This window comes from Pipistrellus hanaki (assembly GCF_964339955.1).
Source record: "Pipistrellus hanaki genome assembly, chromosome: 1".
Classification (NCBI taxonomy): Eukaryota; Metazoa; Chordata; class Mammalia; order Chiroptera; family Vespertilionidae; genus Pipistrellus; species Pipistrellus hanaki.
The window spans coordinates 8,700,538-8,724,908 of record NC_140503.1 but is presented as its reverse complement, the minus strand read 5'-3'; the positions used below and the strand labels follow the sequence as shown (position 1 = coordinate 8,724,908).

General features: G+C 37.4%; 1 protein-coding gene across 2 annotated transcripts in view; it reads left to right on the top strand.

The window, feature by feature from the left end:
* The window catches only part of PPP4R3A (protein phosphatase 4 regulatory subunit 3A), a 39,895-nt gene that overhangs the window by 1,886 nt on the left and 13,638 nt on the right, over positions 1-24,371 (top strand). Inside the window, exons 2-7 of one of the 2 annotated variants that reach the window (XM_084873801.1) lie at positions 7,002-7,057; positions 12,151-12,249; positions 16,833-17,450; positions 21,160-21,237; positions 21,319-21,435; positions 23,143-23,298. In XM_084873801.1, the coding sequence (XP_084729927.1) occupies positions 7,002-7,057; positions 12,151-12,249; positions 16,833-17,450; positions 21,160-21,237; positions 21,319-21,435; positions 23,143-23,298 (1,124 nt within the window). The remainder of the gene's footprint in view (positions 1-7,001; positions 7,058-12,150; positions 12,250-16,832; positions 17,451-21,159; positions 21,238-21,318; positions 21,436-23,142; positions 23,299-24,371) is intronic. The other variant, XM_084873802.1, reaches the window with a different exon arrangement.

The window sequence follows — 24,371 nt, the reverse complement described above, 5'->3', positions numbered from 1 at the left end:
TCTTTTGTGATTGCCAATTCCCTCTGTGGCATATGGTGAATTTCACTTAAAGAAAAATGTTCATGTCAGGTAAAACTATTTTCAAATTGCTTTTTAAAATTTTGTCCTTTTTTAATCGAATTTTTTGGAGTGACCCTGTTAACAAAATTATACAGGTTTCAGGTGCTAGAATTTTAATTGGACTCTCTACCCAGAATTCCACTTACATAAAAAACAAAAACTCACCCTTGTGTAATTGAAGATTCTAGGAACATTGATTTTCAATTTGAATGGAAAAAATGGTAATTTGGAGTATATTGCCAACAGGTTAGCTAGTTTTTTGTTTTGTTTTTTACTAAATTATTATCTGTGTACATATACTGTTGCCCCCACACACACACATGCCCTCCCTCCCCAGAGTTTTGTGTCCCTTGGTTGTACTTATATGCATGTATAAAAGTCCTTCGGTTGATCTCTTATCTACCCCAGATCTCCCTCCCCTCTCCGCTGTAATTTGACAGTCTGCTTGTTGCTTTACTGTCTCTATATCTATCTTTTGGTTCATCAGTTTATAATGTTCTTTATTATCCATAAATGAATGAGGTCATGTGGTGTTTTTCTTTCATTGACTGGCTTATTTCACTCAGCATGATGTTCTCCAATTCCATCCAGGTTGCTGCACAAGATGAGAATTCCTTCTTTTTTATGGCGGCATAGTATTCCATTGTGTAGATGTACCATAGTTTTTTGATCCAATCATCTGCTGACGGGCACCTAGGCTGTTTCCAAATCCTAGCTATGGTAAATTGTGCTGCTATGAACATAGGATGCATAAATCCTTTCTGATTGGTGTTTCTAGTTTCTTGGGATATATTCCTAGTAGTGGGATTACTGGGTCAAATGGGAGTTCCATTTTCAGTTTTTTGAGGAAGCTCCATTCTGTTCTCCACAGTGGTTGCATCAAAGTTAGCTAACTTAATATGGCTGCCCCAAATAACTTAAAACGGGAGAGAAATTGGTTTTGAATGCATCGGGTATATTTTTTCTGAGACCTATTACAATATGTTTGAATGTCAAGTATTAGTGTGTGACTATTAACCTCTACATTTGGGGATGCTTGTAACACTTTACATAATAAATTGGAAGGCATAGGCTTTGTTCGTAGGTTCTGTTAACTTTTGGGATGAAAGCATGAGTAGATTTGCCATTAAGTCTCTGAAATCTTATAATGTGAGAAAATCCTATTTCACATCATGTATTTAGTTGGATTCAAAGTCTTTAAAGTGTTTTTAAAGCATTAAATCTCAGTGTCTTAAATGTCTTCAATGTATGGGGAATCATACTCTTTTTAACGCAATAATTCTGGAATCTTCCCCCTCCCCCTCATTTTTATTTTCACTACTTCAGAAATAGCCTCAAACCTCCTCCCTCCCTTTGGAAGGTTTGGGACCCTGCAAAAAGGCTGCTTGAATGGCTAAAACAAAATGGTTTAACTTTTCTCTAATAGGGAAAGAGACGAAGTGAGTGGGTTTAGAAAATTCTAAATATTTGTGACATATTGTAAATAATGTTTGTTTGATGAGTAATTGTGTGTGTTTTTTCTAACAGGAAAATTGCAAATAGGAATAATCAAATTTTTTGAGTGCCTACTATGTGCCAAAGATTATATTGGTATTCTCTGGTATAGGACCTATTATTGGCTGTATTTTACAAATAGGAAAACAGGTTCAGAGAGGCTTCTTAACAGCTTAGTTAAGAAGCAAGGTCAGTGTTCAAACTGAGTTTGATTGAGATATCTAGTCTGTGGCTTGAAACTAGTATCAATTTTATTATCATTAATTGTTCACCGTCTTAAATTATCATATTGTCTATTTGCATTTGCTGCTTTATACTTAGATTCAGACTTATCTCAAAGAAAATTAAAAAATTTAGCCTAAAGATTTTAAAATTATAGTTTATCTCCAAGCCACACATGGAAGTTTTTGTATTGACTTCTAGTTAGGGTTATCGGTTATTGTGTGCGTTCTTCATTCTCCATTTAAGATAATTGAGAGGTTTCTTTTTATTGTGATGAACAAAATAGAAAGTATATATGATTTTCTATACAATGAGTCGTTTACCTTGCTAGAATAGCTTATACACTCATCTCAATTTCTGAATGGAAGTACTCTGGCCTCCCAATTACAGGGCACACCATCTGGGTAAGTATGCTCTTTCCCCATGAAGCTAAGTGGCTTGACTAATCTTAGCCCATTTTGCCTTGGAAAGGATAGATGTCCCAACAAGCCATTGAGTCCATTTTCTCAATTGCATCCTTATTCAATAGGTTCCTATTGGCAAGAGATGTTGTACTTTTCTTTAATAAGATAGTTTACCTCATTTCTCAGGTTTGTTGTACCTGCGATGTTCCATCTTCCAATAAAGATTACTTAGTATTTTTCTTCTTTCAGCTTATGCTATGTATCTGTTAACTTGGCTGAAGTGTGGATAATGTCATCTCTTACTGGCTCTATCACTTTTTTTTAATATATATTTTATTTATTTTTTTACAGAGAGGAAGGGAGAGAGATAGAGAGATAGAAATGTCGATGAGAGAGAAATATCGACCAGCTGTCTCTTGCACACCCCCTACCGGGGATGTGCCCGCAACCAATGTACATGCCCTTGCCTGGAATCGAACCTGGGACCTTTCAGTCCACAGACCGACGCTCTACCACTGAGCCAAACCGGCTTCGGCAAGATTCTTACTGGCTCTATCACTTTATGTTCTAAATTCTTTCCTCCATAATGGTCTTTACCACCTCCACCTGCCAATTTTAGAATCAGTAATAAATTGAAATTTCTCTACACACGTTATTTCTTTGAACAAGAAATAATGTTCACGCACTTTACTCTGGTTTACTTGCCAAGCATCATTGCTAATGTTCTTATATTTGTTTTTTACCTTAAGTTTTATAAAGTATTTTTTACATTTCAGAAGAGTTTTATCTATTATCTGACTTGACTGTTTCAGAGTTAAAAAGGTTAAATTTTCACTGTTATAATGAGGCATGAAGAAAATGAGACACGTGGAAATGTTTTGGTCAAGATAGCACTGCAAACTAATGGTAAACACTGAAATTCTGTGCTTCTGCCTCTGGTGGAACTTGGTTGCCTCTACTCCTACTATAATTAGAAAAGGAAGTCAGAACACTTTAGGGTGGGCAAGTCTGACTTGTTTTGGTGCTATGGTGAGAGAAATGAACAGAGAAAGCATCAGCTTTTTTCTTTTTTTCTTTTTTTTTTTAATTCCCATCATAGTAGTGAAGATATTTTCCCAATGGTATGCAGAGAGAGTGGAAGGAGGGGGAAGGAAGAGAGAGAAATACCTAAGTGATAGAGATACATCCATTGGTTGTATCTACATGTGCCTAGAGGTGGGAGGGCAGGGATCTGACTTGCAACTGAATGGGACCTGAGACCCTCCCAGTGCACAGACTGATGCTCTAATCACTGAGCAGGCCAGCCGTGGGGTGGCATAAGCATTTTTCATTGCTGTTTGTATAAATCTTGCATTCAGGAAGCATTTCAGATTTAGCTATCAAGAAGAGCTTAGTGTTAGTACAAAGAGAAATAGTTCATTTGAAGAGTTGATTTAAATACTTTTTTTCTCGTGTAGACCTATGTTGTAGAAAATTAATAGGTTTAGGGTAACCAAATCCTTATTTATCATCTGTTGCAAGTGATAACAAAGTTAAGGGGCATTAACTACATTGGATATAGTTGATGGGCTAGAGTGTAGTGAAGACTAGACATAGGTGTGGCCCCTTTTAATGTAATGCTACCGATTTTTTTTTTCCCCTAAACCTTAATTTCAGTTTTTATACATCATTTGTAATTTGATGGAACACATAATCAGGAGAGAGGGCTTGGAACACAGACCTGCTAGAGTTATAAAGCATTCACTAGTCTCCTATCCAGATGAGATTTGGACTTCCATTACCTCGTTTTTGGTGGTGTTTTTTCCTACCAATGGAACCTTGTACCTGAGTTTTGAGCATTGATAAGAACTATATACTGGAGAAGCCTAGAGGTTTAACTGCTTACTCAGGAGTGACAGAGCTGGAGCTGTTCATTCTGAAATCCTTAAATGTTTATCCAAATCAAAAGTAAGGACAAGACGTAAGCTTCTTTAACCCAAACCAGATAATCCCACACTGCCTGAATCTGATTGGTTATTGGTTGATATTAAAAATAAACCACAGAAAGTTATAGAGACTCTCTAATATCTCAGTTTTCCAATAAAAGGAAATAACTTCTAAATATATGAATTTTCTAGATCAATAAAACTGTATATTTTAATACTCTCAACAATTGAGATTTAATACTCTCAACAATTGAGATTTAATACTCACAACAATTTTCGTGTAATGTTTCTTAAGTATATGCTTGAATGTTTTTTTAAGCAGTGTAATGAGCCTGTTGGTTAACCTTTCATTTGTAATGTGTTTCTAGATCATCATTTTCAATACTAATTTTTCTACTATATTCACCAGTACAGTGATGCCAGTGACATGATATTCTGTTCATGCTCTAAAAAAAAAAGTGCTAATTATGTACTAGATACTACGATAGGCATTTTAATATAAATGTTTAGTTATTACAGCATCCCTATCAGGTATTATTTTTTCCAACCATAAGTCTTAGTGTATTGAATTTTTTAAAAATCCTCACCCAGGGATATGTTTTTATTGATTTTGGAGAGGAAAGAAGAGAGAAACATCGATCAGTTGCCTCCCATATGAACCTGAAGCCTTTTGCTGTATAGGATGATGCTCCAGCCAACTGAGCCACACGGCCAGGGTATATTGGTTCTTTGATTGGAATAGTAGTGGTCTTTTCCTGCACCCAGCAAGAAATCTAGATTTGTTATAATGTAAAATCTTTTCATTTTAAAATTTTCACACAAGTGTATGAATGTTTGTTAGACTAGGAATCAAACAAGCTGTCTGCGGCTATATCCAGGCTAATTTAAACTTTTTGGAATGATGATTTGGTCTGCACTATCAACTACCTTCACTACCTTCCTGGGAAGTGCTTGTTTTGATGAGGTTTATTGGGGCTTTGCAACAGGATACAAAAAGAAAGAAAAAAGCTCTCTCATTTCATTTTATAGGAGGAACCAAGGTATCCTCAAGCACGGAGGAAACGTTAACTGTTTATACTCAAGTTGTACTATTTTATTGTCAGTTTTTCTTGCTGTCGATGTATGATTGCTTTGACCCATAGTTGTCTTGGTGTTCTGAGTGGCATTTCCCCTCTACTACCATTGTTCCCCATTTCCTGAGTGTCCTATAGACCTCCTTTTTGTCAGTATATTTGGTGCATCTGTTTGTGTCAGGATACACAGATCTATCTCATCTAAAAGTAGAATAATCCACTTATGTTAATTCACACAGTACATTGATTGTGGCACTTCTCAAAATTTTTCCTCAGGATACCTTTACACACTTAAAATTGAGGATCCCCAAAAGCTTTTGTTTATATAGTTTGTATCTGTTGATATTTACCATATTAGAAATTAAAACTAAGACTTTCAAGGGCTTTTCTAAAAAATTTTATTGAAAAAGTGTCATTATTTTATATTTTTACAAATCTCTTTAATGCCTGGCTTAAATTTTTTTAAAAGGAGGATTCTCCTTTGCATTTAGCCTGTTACAATATCACAGTATGGACACTAAGAAAAATAAGAATAGAAAATTCAAGTGACTTTTTAGTAATATGAATATAATTTTGATTTTCCAGACTCCTTAAGATCCCCACACTTTGAGGACATTTGGCATTGTTTCTAGTTTTTTATCATTGACATCTTTTCTTCCTTTTTTCTTTTTTTTAATGGTGTTTTTTGTTGTCGTTGTTTTGTTTTTGTTTTTGTTTTCAGAGAGAAAGGGAGAGGGAAAGAGAGAGAAATATCAGTGATGAGAGAGGATCAAGGATCCGCCGCCGCCGCCTCCATGTTCCCCACTGGAGATCAAGCCCAGAACCAGGCACGTGCTCTGCCAGGAATTAAACCGTGACCTCCTGGTTCATGGGTTGATGCTCAATCACTGACCCACACCAGCCAGAGCAAAAGTTGTTAATTTTGATCTTTTTTTTTCTTTTGGTTAGGTTGAGCTTTTGTGCAATTTCACTTCTAAAGAAGCTTTACTTACTTAGTTGCCTTAGTTCTATGACACTAGACATCTTGCATCTTCTGAAATGTTATGATCTAGATGGTTTGGTCATTCTACTGTATTTTTATGTTTTCTAGAGATGATTTTTTTTTTTTTTTAGGACATGATATATTTCAAAATAGGTTTTTGGGGGTTGTGTTTTCTTATAGAAACCATGTTTTAAGTGTAATTATATGCCATGATTCATCTTTAAAAAGTAAGTTTGATCCATAATATACCTAACATACTCTGATTTCTTTGGGAAATAATAGAATACAATTTTTGTTCTGGTAGTTAAAACAGTACAAAATATTTACAAAGTTAGTTGAAGACTTTTGATAAGCGCCCTTTTCTCAACTGTCTAGTCACTATTTGGGACGGGTAAAGCAGCTGTTAAGTGTAATATGAGAAGAAATGAAAGCTTTGGGTGAGAGACAGGTGCAGAGAAACCTGCTTCTTCTCAAGCATTTTGGGCCAGAACCTGTCTAGATTAGTGCATTGGGGATTAAACAAAATGGTTGATGAGGGGAAAGAAGTTTAGATTTAAAATTTGCTTTTTGTCACAAAGCATAAATCATTTTCTATATATCATGAGTCTTATGATATTGCTGGTGGGAGAGTGGGGGAATCAGAGGTGTGCAGATTAGCTTAAAGTGAAAAATAAATTATTTGAAGATGGAGAAGTGTGGTAATTCCTATAATAAGACATTTCTTTAGCTGAAATTGTATGTGTATCAAATGTTCAAAAAGAAAATATGTGTGTATGTAAGGAATATATAGTTTTGCTGCTTTGCAGTTACATAATGGAATATCTTTTCTTTTGTTTCCTAGGCTCTCTACTTTTAGAATCCAAAATAAATCCTAACACTGCATACCAGAAACAACAGGTAAAAATTTGAAGATGTGTTTTATTTTGCATATTATCCTCTCATATTTTGGTGATTAAATGAAAATTTACTCTGATTTCTTATAATGAAAAATTAAGAACAGATTACAACATACTTTGCCAGTCTAATTCTAAAATACAATTTCATCAATTTTTAGCATATGAAACAGTCATTGTAAATTTAAAAAAAAAACTTGATTTGTATTAAACCAAGTTTATGTTCCAGATAGTCTAGCAGCTGAGCCTTGATTCTCAAAAGTTAAAACAACTTAATTTTATTGTTTCTGCCTAAAGTGTAAAAAAAAAAAAAAAAAAAAAAAAAAGTGGCAACTGATGTAATCATGAGCCATTAACACAACTCCTTCACTGTTGTAGATGCTAGTGCAGAAGAAATATTTGTATCCCTCTATAGCAACTCAGTGTAGATAAGAATTTGATTTTTTTATTTTTAAATATTTATTAATTTGAGAAAGAGGGAGAAAAAGAAACATGATTTGCTGTCCTGTTTAGTTAAGCATTCATTGGTTGATCTTGTATATGCCCTGGCCAGGGTTCAAACCTCTAACCTTGGCATGTTGGGACGATGCTCTAACTAAATGGGCTGAGATTCTGGTCAGGGCAAGAATCTGATTACTTAAATAGTTTGAAGAGGACCTTATACTGATGCTACAGTTTTTAAGGCAGCTTTCAATTTGAGTATATTCTTTATTGTATCTTCCTGATATGTAAGAGATACCTGGATGTAAATCTTGCCCTCACTTAGTACTACTAGCACTATCGTCAAATGATCTCCTCCTCCTATATAATAAAGAGGTAATATACAAATTAACCCTCATGCCCTCACAAGATGGCTGCCTATGACCACATTGGCAGGGGGTTTTAATGAGGGACGACCAAACAACTGAACAACAGGCTGTGTGGGACAACCAGGCTGGCACGGGGGGCAGTTAGGGGCAATCAGGCCAGCATGCAAAGGCAGTGCAGGGGGATCTAGCTGGCGTGGGGGGGGGGGGGACAGTTAGGGGTGACCAGCAGTCCAGGATTGTGAGAGGGATGTCTGATTGCCCAAACCAGCAGTTGGACATCCCCAAAGGGGTCCCGGATTAGAGAGGGTGCAGGCTGGGCTGAGCCTCGCCCCCCCCCCCCCCCCCCCCCCCCGCACAAATTTCATGCACCAGGCCTCTAGTTTATTTAGAACTTGCACACAGCCAGTGAAATCGGTATCAGTTTCCTCATTGCCCTGAAGGTGCAGAGATAAAATAATTTAAAATAAAGAATATTACCAACACATTCATACGTATGTTACTATATAAATATATGCATGTATCATTTTACAAACTATGAATGTGCTTTGCTTCATCACCAACATTAAAATACTGCTAGGAAGAAATCAGTATTGTCTTTATTTTGCACATTAAGTGATGCCTAAAGATTGTGACTTGTTTGAAGACACACACAGAATACATAGGAAAGCTGATATTAATTCCTAAATTTATTGAAGGATGACTTATTTGTCCCAAAACACTGGTACAAAATGAATCATTTTTCTAGTAGCTTAATGGTCTTTGCTATAGTTGGTGTTCTTAAATAAACTTTAGGTTTTATTGGAATGGTTGGAAACTAGACTATTTGGGTTTGATGTTTTATACTTAAATACATAAATTCATGTTTTGAGGTTTTAGCTGAAATGTAAAAACATATCGTAAGAAAAAGGAAAGATTGAGTCTGTTTTGAGGATAAATGAGCAAATCCATGTCTTAACATATTGCTTATTAGCAGGCAAGGTGATTTGATGAAAATTAGGCTCTTCAAGGAAAACAGAAGAGCAAGTTATAAAAATTTTCTAATTTCCAGCCAAAACCGGTTTGGCTCAGTGGATAGAGCGTCGGCCTGCGGACTGAAGGGTCCCGGGTTCGATTCCGGTCAGGGGCATGTGCCTTGGTTGCGGGCACATCCCCGGTGGGGGGTGTGCAAGAGGCAGCTGATCAATGATTCTATCTCATCGATGTTTCATAACTCTCTATCCCTCTCTCTTCCTCTCTGTAAAAAAATCAATAAAATATATTTAAAAAAAAAAATTTCTAATTTCCAAATTGCCACATGGATAATTGCGGGGGCCTGATGCGGCAGGAATCTCCCTTTTCCATGTCCCGCAGGGAAAGAGATGAACGAACCGGTTCTAAGTGGAGGCTGCCAGGGATTGAGAAATATTAGAAATAAAGAGAGAAATTTTTAAGCTGGGAGCTGGGTGGGCGCCATCCTGTCTACTGGAGAGGCAGGAAGAAGATGACTATGACCCCTCCCAGCGCATTTATTTTATACCCCCAATACCAGGAAGTAACACCAACTTATTTGCATTCTTAAGTAGGCCCTATTGTGCCTGGATTTACATATCTAGTCTCGCCTTTGCCTACACCTGGGCTGATATGAAGGCCAAGCTAACAACATGCCCGCCATCTTGGGGAGACATGTTCCCAGGACGTGGCTCTGCTTAGGCCTTGAGTTCAGCTGCCAATAATTAAGGAAGATGCCCCTGTGCCTTCCCAGGCTGCCCTCTACAGATAATTAAGAGCGGATGTCTAGATGCACTCTGATTGAAACCTCCCAATGATTCTGAATATACATTGTAGCAGAGCAGTTACTTACAGTTATATTAAATCTAATATACTAACTAGAGGCCCCAGTGCACACATACATGCACAGGTGGGGTCCAGCTGCCCTGCCCCAATGGGGCCCATTGGGCTGGGCCAGCAGCAGGGAGAGGCCATGGGCGGTTGCCTGGGCCGGTCCTGCCCCTAACCAGGGTGTTGGGGGACAACTGGGGGCTGGGCCGGGGCAGTGGCTGATCGGCCGGGATCAGGCCTGTTGGCTGCCACAGAGTGTGTCATGGCCACTGGTCGTCCCATCATTCCAGTCTTCCAGTCGCTTTGTGTGCGTACGTATGTTCCAGTGCGTGCTATTACCACTTTTCATTACAGTATGCATCAGTACTCATTTTAAAGTTGAAGAAAATAAGCTCAGGGAGATAATTTCTGGCATGTTTATCTCACAGTGTTCATGTAAATTATTTTGAACCTGAACAGCTACTCACCAGTGTGGGACAGATTATCTGCCTGGGATCTATGAACTCTAAAACTTCTTAAAGATAGTAAAGGGGCGAATTTGAGCTCTTAAAAATTCTGAATAAGATTATAGATTTCCACTACAGTCAAACCTCAGTTTTCAAACATTTCCCACCTTGAGCAATTCGGTTTTCAGCCAAGTTGTTCACAGAAAAAAATCTTGGTTGTTGAACAAAATTTTGGTTCTCGATTCAACAACACAATCAGTCACATGTCTTTCAGGAGTCAAAAAGAATGCAGGAGTATTAGTTGTTAACATCTCAAGAAATTGTGCCATGAATATTTTTGTGGGGTTTTTTTTTGGTTTTGTTTTGTTTTTTGCTTTTGTTGCTGATTATTAAATGCATACAATAAGTCACCATGGATCTGAAGAATCTTAGATCAGTAATAGGAGCATAGTGAAAAGGAAAGTTGTAAGAATAGATAGAGCTTAAGATTGTACGGTATATAAGAAAGGTTAAGATAGAATCATTTGGGGGTATGGAGTGGATTTATTCAATTTATAGTATTTCTAATGGAGAAAAAGGAGTCAATTTTCGAACAAATCCCTTCTTGAACTGCTTTCCAGACCAATTAAATTCAAAAACTGAGGATCCACTGTATTAGTAACACTGCACAGCCTGATCAAGTGTACACTTTTGGCTAATATCACTTTAGTTCAGTGAGAGAGTATATTGGTCTTATGATGGACAGATATATACTTGACTGAACAGAAAATGCAAGTTTAGCATACAAATTTTTAAACCTGGGATCCGTTTATGTACAATAAGACGTGTCTTTGATAATGAGTAGTATTAGAAACTGGCACAGTGTTAATAGAAATCCTTTAAGGTACCTTACAGATAATCTAATCATGTTTCCTCAATACAGGAATTTGTAGTACCGTGGTCGGCTACCCTAATACCGTGGTTGGCAAACTGCGGCTCCCGAGCCACATGTGGCTCTTTGGCCCCTTGAGTGTGGCTCTTCCACTAAATACCATGGCCTGGGCGAGTCTATTTTGAAGAAGTGGCGTTAGAAGTTTAAGTTTAAAAAATTTAGCTCTCAAAAGAAATTTTAATCATGCTGTTGATATTTGGCTCTGTTGACTAATGAGTTTGCCAACCCCTGTGCTAATAGATGCCTAGCCAGCTTCTGATTGGCTCTTTTCAGTTGGATTTAAATGTAACTCTCCCTAGCATTTTATAGACTTCTCTCAATTAGAGGACCCCCTTTTTTTTTTTTTTTTTGAAATGGTTGATTGCTGTGAAACACTGGCATGTTTATTTAGTCAGTAAGTTTGAAAAGATACCTAGACCCTGTAAATATTTTTATTATACTATGAACACACATTATTTTGTAATTTAGGGAATATAAAATGGTCTCTGTTTTAAGTGCAGTGTCTTGTTGAGATATCTTAGTAAAAACTGTTTATTAAATTTGCCATTAAAAAAAAAGTGGATAAGTGTAAAGAGATGGTAGGAGCTTGCTTCTTGAACCACAATACTGGTGCTTGTTTTAAAAAATCTGTCTAGATAAGTACTCACATACTACACATTTAGCCAATACTTCATTGGCCCCAGGTAAAGGGCACTTGATGTTGACAACAGGAGGAGGATCTAGGTTTATCAATCTCATCCTCATAAATATGCCCTAGTTATTAAATACTCAGACTTTTTTTTGAGCCTAAATTGTAACTGTGCAAGCATAGGATACAATGTTCACTTTGTATGTTTTAATACATTTATTGTATGCTCATTTTGTCATGCTTTTCATATATTGGTTAAATTTCTAAAGGAAAACAGTTTTCATTTTATAGGTTAGATAAAGTGAAGTGTAAAAAGGCATAGTTAATTACTGATACCTGTGTTGCAAAAAGTAAAAATGAGTATTATTCTCAATTCTTCGTTGTTTTTAATTTGCTTTATACTTTGAAGTAGCATGTGGTAATGTATGTTAATAATTCATACTTCTATTTTTTCTTTCTTTCAAGGATACTTTGATTGTGTGGTCGGAAGCTGAAAATTATGATTTGGCCCTTAGCTTTCAAGAAAAGGCTGGATGTGATGAAATTTGGGAGAAAATATGTCAGGTAATTTTAAAAACTAGAAAACTAACATACTCTTAAGTATTTTGTGGGGGGTTTTTTTTTTTGCTATGCTTTTAGCTCATGCCCAAGATTTTAAATAAATTCTATATACAAGCATTTCATATAGATCTTATATGTACTGCTTTCTGTAAAAAGCTTGAATTATAGAAAAGTTCAGTTTCTTGACATTAGACATCCAGCCCAGACCTTTGCTATATGCAAGAATTTTCTTTTAATTTTTTTTAATTTTATTTTATTATTTTACTAATTTGAGAGAGAAAAATTGATTTGTTGTTCTACTTACTTATGCATTCATTGGTTGATTCTGGTATGTGCCCTGACCAGGGATCGAACCCACACTCTTGGTGTATGCCAGAGCTAGATGCCAGTTTTCTATTCAGCTGCATTTGAGAACGCACCCATTAGTGCTCATTTGCATCTCAGGTTTAATAATCCAAAACCAAACATAATCTCACTTAGATCTGTTCATTCTCCAATACCCTTCATCTCATATGAATGAGTAAATGCCATCTAGTTGCTGACACCAGAAATTTGAGGGGTTGTGTTTATCCTTCCTTCACTCCTTATATTCATTCAGTTGCTCAATTCTAAATCTTAAATTCCTTCATTTATCTTCATTTTCACTGTCACAGTTTACTAAGCCACCATCATTTTGCTGATTTATTTGCTTTCATCTTGACTGGTCTTTTCAAATCGATAGCATAGCAATAGTGGTCTTTTTAAAAAATGCATATCACTCTTTGTTCAGTAACCTTTATGTCTCTTCACTATTTCTTCATCTTGTGTGTTCTAGTTGATTCTGAACTTTCTTGTGACTTTAGTACCTCAATCTATAATCTCCATAATCTTTCGTGAATGCATTTTATGTGCTCAAATGGTTTAAGTTATTGGCTCTTGTTATGGACTCATTTAGATTATTGAATCTAAAGGATAATTTCTCTATCTAAAATTTATTTTAGATGAAGAATAATCTTTAGCAGGTTCTTTAATTCAGTAGCTGTCGAGGTTTAGTCCTCAGACCGGCAGCATGAGCATGGCTAATTTTAAAAATGTTTTTATTCATTTTTTGATAGGTTGGGAGAGGGAGAGAGATAGGAACATCAATGACGAAAGAATCATTGATTGGCTGTCTCCTGCATACTGGGATCGAGCTCACAACCCAGGCATGTGTCCTGACTGGAAATCGAACCAGTGACCACCTGATGCTCAATCCACTGAACCACACCGGCATGGTAGAGCATGGCTTTTATAAGAACTTTAGGTCAGATTTTCTCTGTAAAGGGTGAAAACTAAATATTTTAAACTTTCTAGGCCACACACTTTAACAGATATTCAACTGTGCTGTTTTAGTGCAAAAATAGCCATAGATAACACTTACATAAATGGGAGTGGTTCTCTTCATGTAAAATTTATTTACAGAAACAGGTGGTAGGCCAAGTTTAGCTATAGATCGTCAACCCTTGCTTTGGGCAATTCTTTTGCACCCTGAAATTTGGGAACCACTGCCTTACTAGAAGCTGCAGTGTCCCTGATACACAGTTTTTCCTTAATTTATATAATTTATTTCTGCCATGTATTCTACTCATCTGTGTTTTTCAGAAATTAACCTACCTGTCAAGCTGTCCTTTCCTTCTAAGTGACTAGCATCTAAATGTCTCCTTTGTTTTCTGTTCCATACATTATTTTTATAGCATATTTCTCAAGATTTTGTCCATGGAGTTCTCTCAAAAAGAGGTGAAATAAATGAGCTCGGGTATGCTAAAATTATTAGCACTCATTCAGACAAGTTTTGTTCTCCTTCACCTTTCTGAGTTGAACAGTCACACTCTGGGCATAACCTTCTATTAGGCCAATATTTAACTCAGACCTGCACTAAATCTATTTTCATGTCTGGCTATCCTTTAATATAATTACTGTACTTTTCCTTAGTCTGTATTACCATAAATTTTTAGTCATCTTCATTTGGGGCACAGATAATATAGTACTTGTATGCTTTCCTAGGAATCACTAGCTATTGTTCTTTGCTAATCTTCTCCAACTTTTATATAGTGTGTGTTCAGTATTTTCTTTCTCAGTCACTCTTTTATAATCCTGTTTATACTTTCAATCATATTTCTGGATCCTGGCGTATACTGGGGAACTCATACTTTGCTCTCATTTAAATCTTACGTTTCTCAAGTTCTCACCACTTTTTGATCTAGAAACATTTTCTAGTATACTCTTTAATAGCAGTTATGTCTGGTATTTATCTTTTCTCTCTCTATATTTTTCATGACCTTCACATTCTTATTATCTTCATATTTATCCAGACTGACTTCTAAAATTTATACTTTCTCTTAATGAAAGCTCTTTGCTAGCTTATTTCTTTTGTTTTCATTCTTCCATTGTTCTGAAAGTAAGACTGAAACATATTTGTCAAATTGTACAATTCCATCTTAATTTCCTGAGCAGATCAGATTCCAAGAGTATCTTAAGTACAGACCCTTTTAATTCGTTACCTTATCTGTTTTATTTCCAAATTAGCTCAAGAAGATAGCATTTTCATTACAATGAAGGCTCTTGTTTCTTTCCTTTTCCTTTTTTTTTTTTTTTTAACATAATGCTACCATTTTTAAAAATATATATTTTATTGATTTTTTACAGAGAGGAGGAGAGAGGGATAGAGAGCTAGAAACATCGATGAGAGAGAAACATCCACCAGCTGCCTCTTGCACACCCCCTACCGGGGATGTGCCCGCAACCAACGTTCATGCCCTTGACCAGAATCGAACCTGGGATCTTTCAGTTCGCAGACCGATGCTCTACCACTGAGCCAAACCGGTTTCGGCAATGCTACCATTTTTTAATAGGTAAAACCATGGCTTAAAAATTAGGAATCTAAAGCTATAATGAGAACTTATGTAATTAACAAATCCAGAGCTAAACTTGAGATCATGCCAGGTACAAGCTATAAATGTGCCTAGCCTCCTGTGAGTGGTGCTGCCCACTGGGTTAAGGTCAAGATGATATCACTTTACAGCATAATTCAAGACATATTCCAGGCCTCTTTCCCTTCCAATATTTGTCAACAATAGCCCCCCCCCCCTTTTTTTTACATTTTTATTGATTTATTAAAAAGGGGTGGGAGGAGAGAGACAGATACAATTGTTTTTTACTTTCACTTATTTGTGCATTTATGATTGCTTGCATGTGTCCTGATCAGGGTTTGAACCTGCAACCTTGATTTATCAGGATGACACTCTTAAGTTCTCTGACCAGGATACTATTTCTTAACTATGCTTAGTTAGCAATTTAAGTTTCTTGGCCATTTCATGTAAGACCAAATTTTTCCATGCTTTCACTATTCACTTTGGCCTATTGGGCTGCTCTAGTGGTAGTTTTGCCAAGAAAACAAAATGGTTTTGTTTCAATATATGTCTTTGACCTTTTGTAAAAATGTTCTTTTACCTTAAAATGTATTCAGCTGTAAAAACTTAAGTTATCTTTTTATAATTAAAGCCCCTACACTGACAAAGTTGGGGTCTTATGACAAAATTTAGGACTACTGGAGGACCATGAAAGCTACAGGTTTGTGTATGTAGACAGGGAAACTCTTCTGTGGTTTGGTTACTTACCTTTTAGTAGATATTCTAGGGGATAGCCGGTTGTGTGGTTCCATTTTTGTGTGGGTACACTTGTTTCCCACTCGGTTTTCTTAATCATATTTTTGGGCTACCAACCAATCAATGACCCACTTTGGTTCAAAGCTATTTGTATATGCCCTTTAGCCCTTGATTTCTATAATTGACATTAAGTATTTTCTATGTTGCTTACAATTATATATATTGTCTGAGGTCTCAGCTTTATGATATTAGTTTGAATTTAACTCAAATTTTAACTTTGAGGAGTTTTGTGACTACCTCGAAGCACAGTTCTATGAATGTTCCTGAGACTTACCCTGGTCTCTTGGAAAAGGGGACGATGGGTATAAGATGTGAGTTTGTGTTTCAGTATCAGGCCTCTACATTGAGGGTCTAAAGGTAGGATCTACAGGGCACTCTTTGGTTCACAGGTAGATTAGCATATCCTAGAATGTTTCTGTTACTGGTAAACCTTGCACTTATGAGGAAACTCATTCCATATTTTAAAATAGAAAGTATGTATTATTTGTATATAGAAATGTAACTTAGGAAAGTAGGCAGTGGGGTCAGGCTTGCAGGAGTCTTAAACTTTAAAATTATCGTTACAGTTTTCTTTTCCTTTTTTTTAAAAAATGTTTTTATTGATTCTAAGCGGGGGGGGGGGCGGGGGGGGGAGATAGAAAGATTGACGAGAGAGAAGCATTGATTGGCTGCCTCCTGCACACACAGCTCTCCGCTGCCCCCCCAGTCAAGCTCACAACCCAGGCATGTGTCCTGACTGGGACTCGAACCGGTGACCTCCTGATTCATGGGTCAATGCTCAACCAGTGGCCAACACTGGCTGGGCTCATTATAGTTTTCCTAGAACATCTCTTGTATTTATGTAAGAATATCATTTCAGTTTGCTTGATTATATTGTCAGCTATCATAAATCTGATTTAATAGGTTCAAGGAAAGGACCCTTCAGTGGACATCACTCAGGACCTTGTAGATGAATCTGAAGAGGAGCGTTTCGATGATATGTCATCACCAGGTTTAGAATTGCCATCTTGTGAATTAAGTCGTCTTGAGGAAATTGCAGAACTTGTGGCATCGTCTTTACCTTCCCCCCTGCGTCGTGAAAAACTTGCACTAGCACTGGAAAATGAGGGTTATATTAAAAAGCTCTTGGAGCTTTTTCATGTATGTGAGGATTTGGAAAATATTGAAGGACTGCACCACTTGTATGAAATTATCAAAGGCATTTTCCTCTTGAATCGAACTGCTCTTTTCGAAGTTATGTTCTCTGAGGAATGTATAATGGATGTTATTGGATGCTTAGAATATGATCCTGCTTTATCACAACCACGAAAACACAGGGAGTTTCTAACAAAAACAGCCAAGTTTAAAGAAGTGATTCCCATATCAGATCCTGAGCTGAAACAAAAAATTCATCAGACATACAGAGTCCAGTATATACAAGATATGGTTCTACCTACCCCTTCAGTCTTTGAAGAAAATATGTTATCAACACTTCACTCCTTCATCTTTTTCAATAAGGTAGAAATTGTTGGTATGTTGCAGGTGAGTTTGATCATTTTTCCCCCTACTTAATACCCATTGGATCAATACCATTTAAACTTTTGTCTTCAGCAGAAATAATTTCGTGTTTCCTTTAAATAAGTTTTCTTTTTACAGTATGCCCAGTCTCAAATCTGGTGTTTTAGGGTGCTTGTATCGGAATGGTTTCGGCTGCAATTTTCTGGATTCTGCCCAAAAATACCATTCAAAATCTGTGAGCTAGCTAGTAGTCTGCATTTGTAACACTCCTGAAACCAAAAAATCTTATCATATCCCATAACATGTGAATTGGTCTATTCTAACTGCATAGTGGGAAGGTTTATGAGTTGCATACTTTCCGTTTTTTGTTTCTTTGATGCCCATATTATAAGAATAACAGATAGGTGATATGATTTGAAAGATATATTATATCTTACCTGAGATCTACAAACAAAATAATTATTTGAAACCTGAATTTGTTAAATAAAAAAGTAGGCAAATATCAATAGAAGCTACTTGGTAGCATATGTTATAAATAAGGCAGCAAATTTAATTTCCACGAATGTATCTTTTTAGACAATTGCTGTGTTTTCAATTTCTTTGGCCTTTGTCACCCTTTAAAAAAAAAAGTCACTTCAAATAGAAGTCAATTTTACCAAAACTACTTTCCTGGAACTAGTAATAATTCCAGTTCATGTTGACTAATTTGACATGTTTTCCATTCATTTAAGATGGACACAAATAATATAGGCAATACAGACCAGCAAGTATACTAGTAATCTTCTATACAGTGTATTATAATTGACAATGGAGGAGGAAGAAAGGTTTTGGTACCAATTTCCATGTGTTCCTTAATATGAAACTAGTTTTTGCTAGTTACCTAGTAGAGCCTGTGTTCTGGTCCAGTTTTCATTCCTGGTTTCCTTGGTAGTACTGAGTGCTATGGGTCTTTTTCTTTAGCTCCACATGGTTCTCATCTTGCTATGCAGTGATTTGTCACTTCTGTGTTTTCTTGGTCTTTATACCTATAAAATGCCAGTTATTAAGTATGAATAATTGCAGGTTGTTAATGCTTCTTTGAAGAAGGGAGAGTTTTACAAATTTTTGACAAGGAGTGATAGAGGTATGATTTAAAGCAGGTTTTTACCCACCTTAAGTACATAATCATATCTCTTACCATTAACTGCTCTACTTAACATTATTAAACATTCTTATTCTTTTTACTTCTGTACCCCAAATGCAGCAGTTTAGAGAATCTTTTTTAATTATTTGATTGCCTTTTGGTGGAATACATTATATCTGGGATACATCTTGAAATTGGATGTCATTTTAGGTATGACCTATTTGTACTTTGTAGTAAAAGTAAAGGTGGGAGTAACCAAACTACATTATCATAAAATGTTCCTTGAGCGCTTAGAACGGAATATGAAGGTTATAATCTAGTGGCATATTATGTGTGTATATACACATACATATATGTAGGTATCTTACCCAATAATAAACAAACATGTAAATTGACCGTACCTCCACTACACCACCAGCCAATCAAGAGTGATGGGCAAATCAACCCAACAAAGATGGCGGTTAATTTGCATGTAGAGGCACCCTATGATGGAGTGGGACACAGGTGTTCTGCCCCACCCCCGGTCTCTCAGGGCCTCTGGGCAGTGTAGGAAGGTGGGGCTAGAGTGGATAGAGGGTAAGCCGGAGTGGGAAAGGCAGTGCCAATAGCTAGGGAAAGGAAAGCCCATTCTAGCATGAATTTTTGTGCATCGGGCTTCCAATCCTAATATAAAAACCCTGGGTCGTAACAACCGGAGGGTGACTAACTGGAAGTCAGTGCTAGACCCATCCCCAAGTAAGTGGTGAGGGGCAATCAGGCAGGCAGGCAGAGTGATTAGGGGTGATCAGGTAGGCAGACCAGCAGTTAGGGATTGCAAATATGGTCCCTCACATTCCAAGTGGTTCAAGGTTCAGGGTTTGGGTTCTGGAGGAGGCCGCACACAAATGAAAGATACTAGATAAGAAAATATTAATTTGGAAATATTGGGGGCCAGGCGGGAGCCCCGCTCAAGAGGAAGGACTACACTTTGCTCTGGCCTTGTGATCCCTTTTATTCAGGTTTGGGATCCACCCATAGCCTTTAGGCAGGCAATTTCCAATAATAGCTCGATTTACATAAAGACTAAAAGGTGGAAGTTGCTTGCCAGAGCTTGAAGGTTGACCAGCCTTCCGGGCTCCTTGTCCACCTCTTTCTGCTAGTGAAGGCTATGGGCAGCTTCCACCATAGGGTGATTGGGTAGGTAGGTGAGTGGTGAGGGGCGATCAGGTAGGCAGATGGCCCCTTGCAGGGCTGGCCCTGCCCCCTAGCAAAGAAAGCGGGGGAGGCCCAGGTCAGCTAAATCATTACACCCCAGCCTGTTACCTGCAGAGGGAGGCCACCAGTGGGGGGGGGGACGGGGAAGTAGTGCTGCACAGATGGCAGGCAGTGGCAGGGATGAGGCCAGCCGAAGGTAAGCCCTGATAGGCCCTGATCTCAGGCCAGTCCTAGGGACTCTACTCGAGGGGTCCCAGATTGTAAAAGGATGCAAGCCGGACTGAAAGGACCCCACCCTCTGAGTGCACGAATTTTCATTCACAGGGCCGTGTGTGTGTGTATGTGTGTGTGTGTGTGTGTGTTTAGACTTAGGCATGTCTGTGTGGCTGAAATAATGTTGAATTTACTTGTAGCCTAAGGTAGTATGGAATTAAAATGAAACAAAAATCTTAAAAATAGTGATGGAAAAAAATTAAACAGGCCATCAAGAATGCTCTACTATCTACTGTGCTTAGGCTTGGAGTAAATTTCTCAAACTCTCTCAGTTATAAAATAAGGAGGCAAGATAATACCTGGGGTTCTTTCCAAATTCTTACCATATGAGAATGTATTTTGAATCCTTTTCAAAATTTAATGCATATTAAATTGTGTATATGTCTATCTTCAAATAATAGATGTTTCTTTAAAAGCTCTTTATTCAGCCTTTTAAAAAATTGTCTCATTTCTGTGTCTTTAAACATCAAGGAAGTTTTATTTTCATTTTAGTCTTTGAGCTGTTATAGAACCTTAATTTCTAAAGTTAAAATTATGAAACCTTAAAACCAGGGTGTATAAATATGGCCCATACCTGCTTTTGTAAATAAAGTTTTATTTGAACACAACACAATCATTTACATACTGTGTATGGCTGCTTCCTTGTATCACAACAGAGTTGAGTAGTTATGGCAGAGACCATGTGGTAAAATATTTAAAATGTGGCTCTTAAGCCCTAATCTGTTTGGCTCAGTGGAAAGAGCATTGGCCTGCGGACGATTTTGCATGTACCTTGGTTGCGGGAGCATCCCTAGTCTGGGGTGTGCAGGAGGCAGTTGATTGATGTTTCTAATTGTATCCCTCTCCCTTCCTCTCTTTAAAAAAAAAATAAAAATATTTTATAAATAAATAAATAAATAAAATGTGGCACTTAAATAGTCTTAGGAAATATGAGTGCTGCCAAAATATAAAGAACAATCTGTATAAATCACCAATTTATCCTTTAATAGTTTGGTTTTCCTTTCTCTCTTAAAAAATAGCATCACCAATACCTTCTTTCCTTTTTGCAGTTATTACAACTTGTATCTTTTATTATAGCATCTTGAATTTTTATTTATTATACTCTTACCATTAAGAAGAATAATTTATCCTTTGATTTCACAGGAAGATGAAAAATTTCTGACAGATTTATTTGCACAGCTAACAGATGAAGCAACAGATGAGGAAAAAAGACAGGAATTGGTAAGAACTTTGATAATATGGAGAACATGAAACTAAAACAACTGATCTTTTTTATTCACTGATCCTTTTTCCTAATTTCAGGTTAACTTTTTAAAAGAATTTTGTGCGTTTTCCCAAACGCTACAACCTCAAAACAGAGATGCTTTTTTCAAGACTTTGTCAAACATGGGCATATTACCAGCTTTAGAAGTCATCCTTGTAAGTCTGTTTCTCCTTATATTTAATTACTATTATGTGTTTAATCTACGGAGATAATATATATGTAACATGCAAATATTTGGGTATAGCTAATATTTAATATTAGCTGTGTATTACACAGTATCCTACATAATAAAAGCCTAATATGCAAATTGTCCCCTCGGGTGGTAGTTTGACTGCTTGCTATGATGTGCGGTAACCACCAGGGGACGGCCTGAAACTTGGCAGGCATTGGCAACTCAGCTCTGGCAGCATGAGGATCTAGGTGCCCTTGAGGAGCTCACCCCGCACCCACTCAGCCTGTTCCGGGTGAGCCGAGCTGTAGCCACTGGGACCACAGCTGGTCGGGCTCCCCATGGATTTGCGCAGGAGCTGGTCTTCAAAGCCAGATGGCTTCCATGTGATGCTGCTGGGCAGCCCAGAGGCCAACACTAAACCCCGGACCGCAGCATCTGGCTGTGCTCACCGCATCTCCATGTGGGGACTCAGGCGCCTGTGACTCAGGCGGGCATGGAGGCCCAGGTGCTGCCCAGGGCCCAGAGGTCAGCTGGGACCTCCCTTCCATGCTGGATGCTCACACTTTGATCACTAGCCAGGCCTAGGGACCACGGGCCTCTAGTTAAAGAGCGATAAAATTGTAGTATTAGAGTTCTTACATAGTACTGAAAAGAATCCTCAGGAATTTTCCATCCTATATATTATAACCCTAAAATGCAAATCGACAGAATGGCAGAACTGCCTTTGTGACGTGCACTGACCACCACGGAGCAGACACTCAATGCAGGATCTGCCCTCTGGTGGTCAGTGTGCTCCTACAGGGGGCGCGCGCTCAGCCAGAAGCTGGGCTCATGGCTGGCAAGTGCAATGGCAGTACAGGAGCCTCTCTCACCTCTGGCACAACTCTTAGGACACCGTGAGGACCCCCTCGGTGGACGTTCCCCCGAGGGATCCCGGGCTCAGGGGACCCTCCTCTCCCCTTCTTTCCCCTCTTCTCCAGTGCCCAAATGTGTGTACTGGGCCTCTATAGTCTATAATAATAGAAGGGTAATATGCTAATTATGCTAATTAGCTGGATGTTTTCCGGACGTCATTTGGATGTTCTTCCTGACAAAGCTAGGGCAGGAGGGAAGCCAGCCAGGGTCCCGGGTGCCTGTGGGTGGCCTGAGGGTAGCCTGCCCAAGTTCTGGGTGCCAGAGGGAAGCCGGTGGCAGCAGCTAGGGGAAAGAAGGCCAACTCTTGCATGAATTTTTGTGCATCAAGCCTCTAGTTTTTAATAATAATGTGTTAACTTTGCAGCCTATTAGATGACATGTTAAAGTAGAAAAGTAAATAGGAATAAAAGAAAGTATAATTTGCCAAAACCGGTTTGGCAAATTATAGAGTGGATAGAGTGTCAGCCTGCTGACTGAAAGGTCCCAGGTTCGATTCCAGTCAAAGGCACATACCTTGGTTGCAGGGACATCCCCAGTAGGGGGCGTGTTTTTAACTCTTATCTCTCTCCCTTCCTCTCTGTAAAAAATCAAAATATATATTTTTTAAAAGAATGTATAACTTTATCCATGGAAAAGGATTTTTACATGCAGCAGAATTTTCTTTACTTCTTTTTTTATTGCAATGTTTCTTTATAATTTGTTAGGTTTTGAATTTATGAAGCCATAAGTTCCGTATTTTTATAATATAGGAGACATAAGTTCTTTTTATCTGCAGGGCATGGATGATACACAGGTGCGAAGTGCTGCTACTGATATATTCTCATACTTGGTTGAATATAATCCATCCATGGTACGAGAGTTTGTCATGCAGGAGGCACAACAGAATGATGATGTAAGTAAGAAGTTAACAGAGCAAAAAATAACCAACAAGGTAAATATTATTTGCACTAACAGTAACTGTATTTATTTAAGATTTAAATAGTTAATGTTTGGGAAAAGTGTAGTCATCATATCAAATGGCTATTCTTCCCCTAAATTGGCTGCTGTCTCAGTTTTAAAGTGTGTCTTACAGCAGTTATTTGTTAATGCTCAACTTAAATTTCTTTTTAAATTTTTTAGATTATTCTGAAGTTAACTTTCTGTAATATTTAAATCATTTAATCAGTAAATTGTTTTCTGTATGTGGAATTAATAACTTTCCTAGGTAAACATTGACTTTGCTAGGGATTGAGTCTCAAAATCAAGAATGAAGAAATGAAGCACATTCCTTTGGAAAGTATTTAGGGTGCCTTACCTAACCATAGGGAACAAGCTGTTGTCTTGTTCATACACATACATATTTTAAGTAAGTGAGAGAATATATCCTGGTAATGGGAAGGGCACTCCAGCGTAAATGGTGTGTGGCATATGTGACAGCCCTAAATGTATGTGCTCTGTTCTGTTTTCAGATAAAGCAATGATTCTGATTCCCCCCACCTCCACCCTTCTTCCCCCATAAAATCTTGAAAGTAATTTTTTTCTTAATAATAAACTAAGATGTTCTGCCTTCAACTTCTGAGGTTGGAATTGTGTGGATCTTTTATCATAGTTTTACAAAATGAGATGATCAACTTTTACTTTTAAAAAGATCCTAATTAATGTGTTGTGATGTCAAAATGAAATAGACTGTCTAATAATCTATATTTAGGGTTGTTGTTTTTTTTATTGTAATGTCAGGGTAGGTACAGAAAAGTACAAGTTTGTACTGTTGAATATTACCATTTTCTTTTATAAAATAGACCTATCTTGAAAGCCAAAATATCTAGATTAAAATAAAGGCTATTCTTATTGGTCTTGTAACCCACTAGTTGAAGATACATTAATGTAGTTTACTCACATTAATTCCTAGTCTCTTAATTCCTAGTCTTAATAATCATCATTTCCATATACTTTCTGCATGTTCTTTTTTGTCCTATCATTGTATATATAGGCAAGAGCAGGGATTTTCTCATTGAATCCTCAATT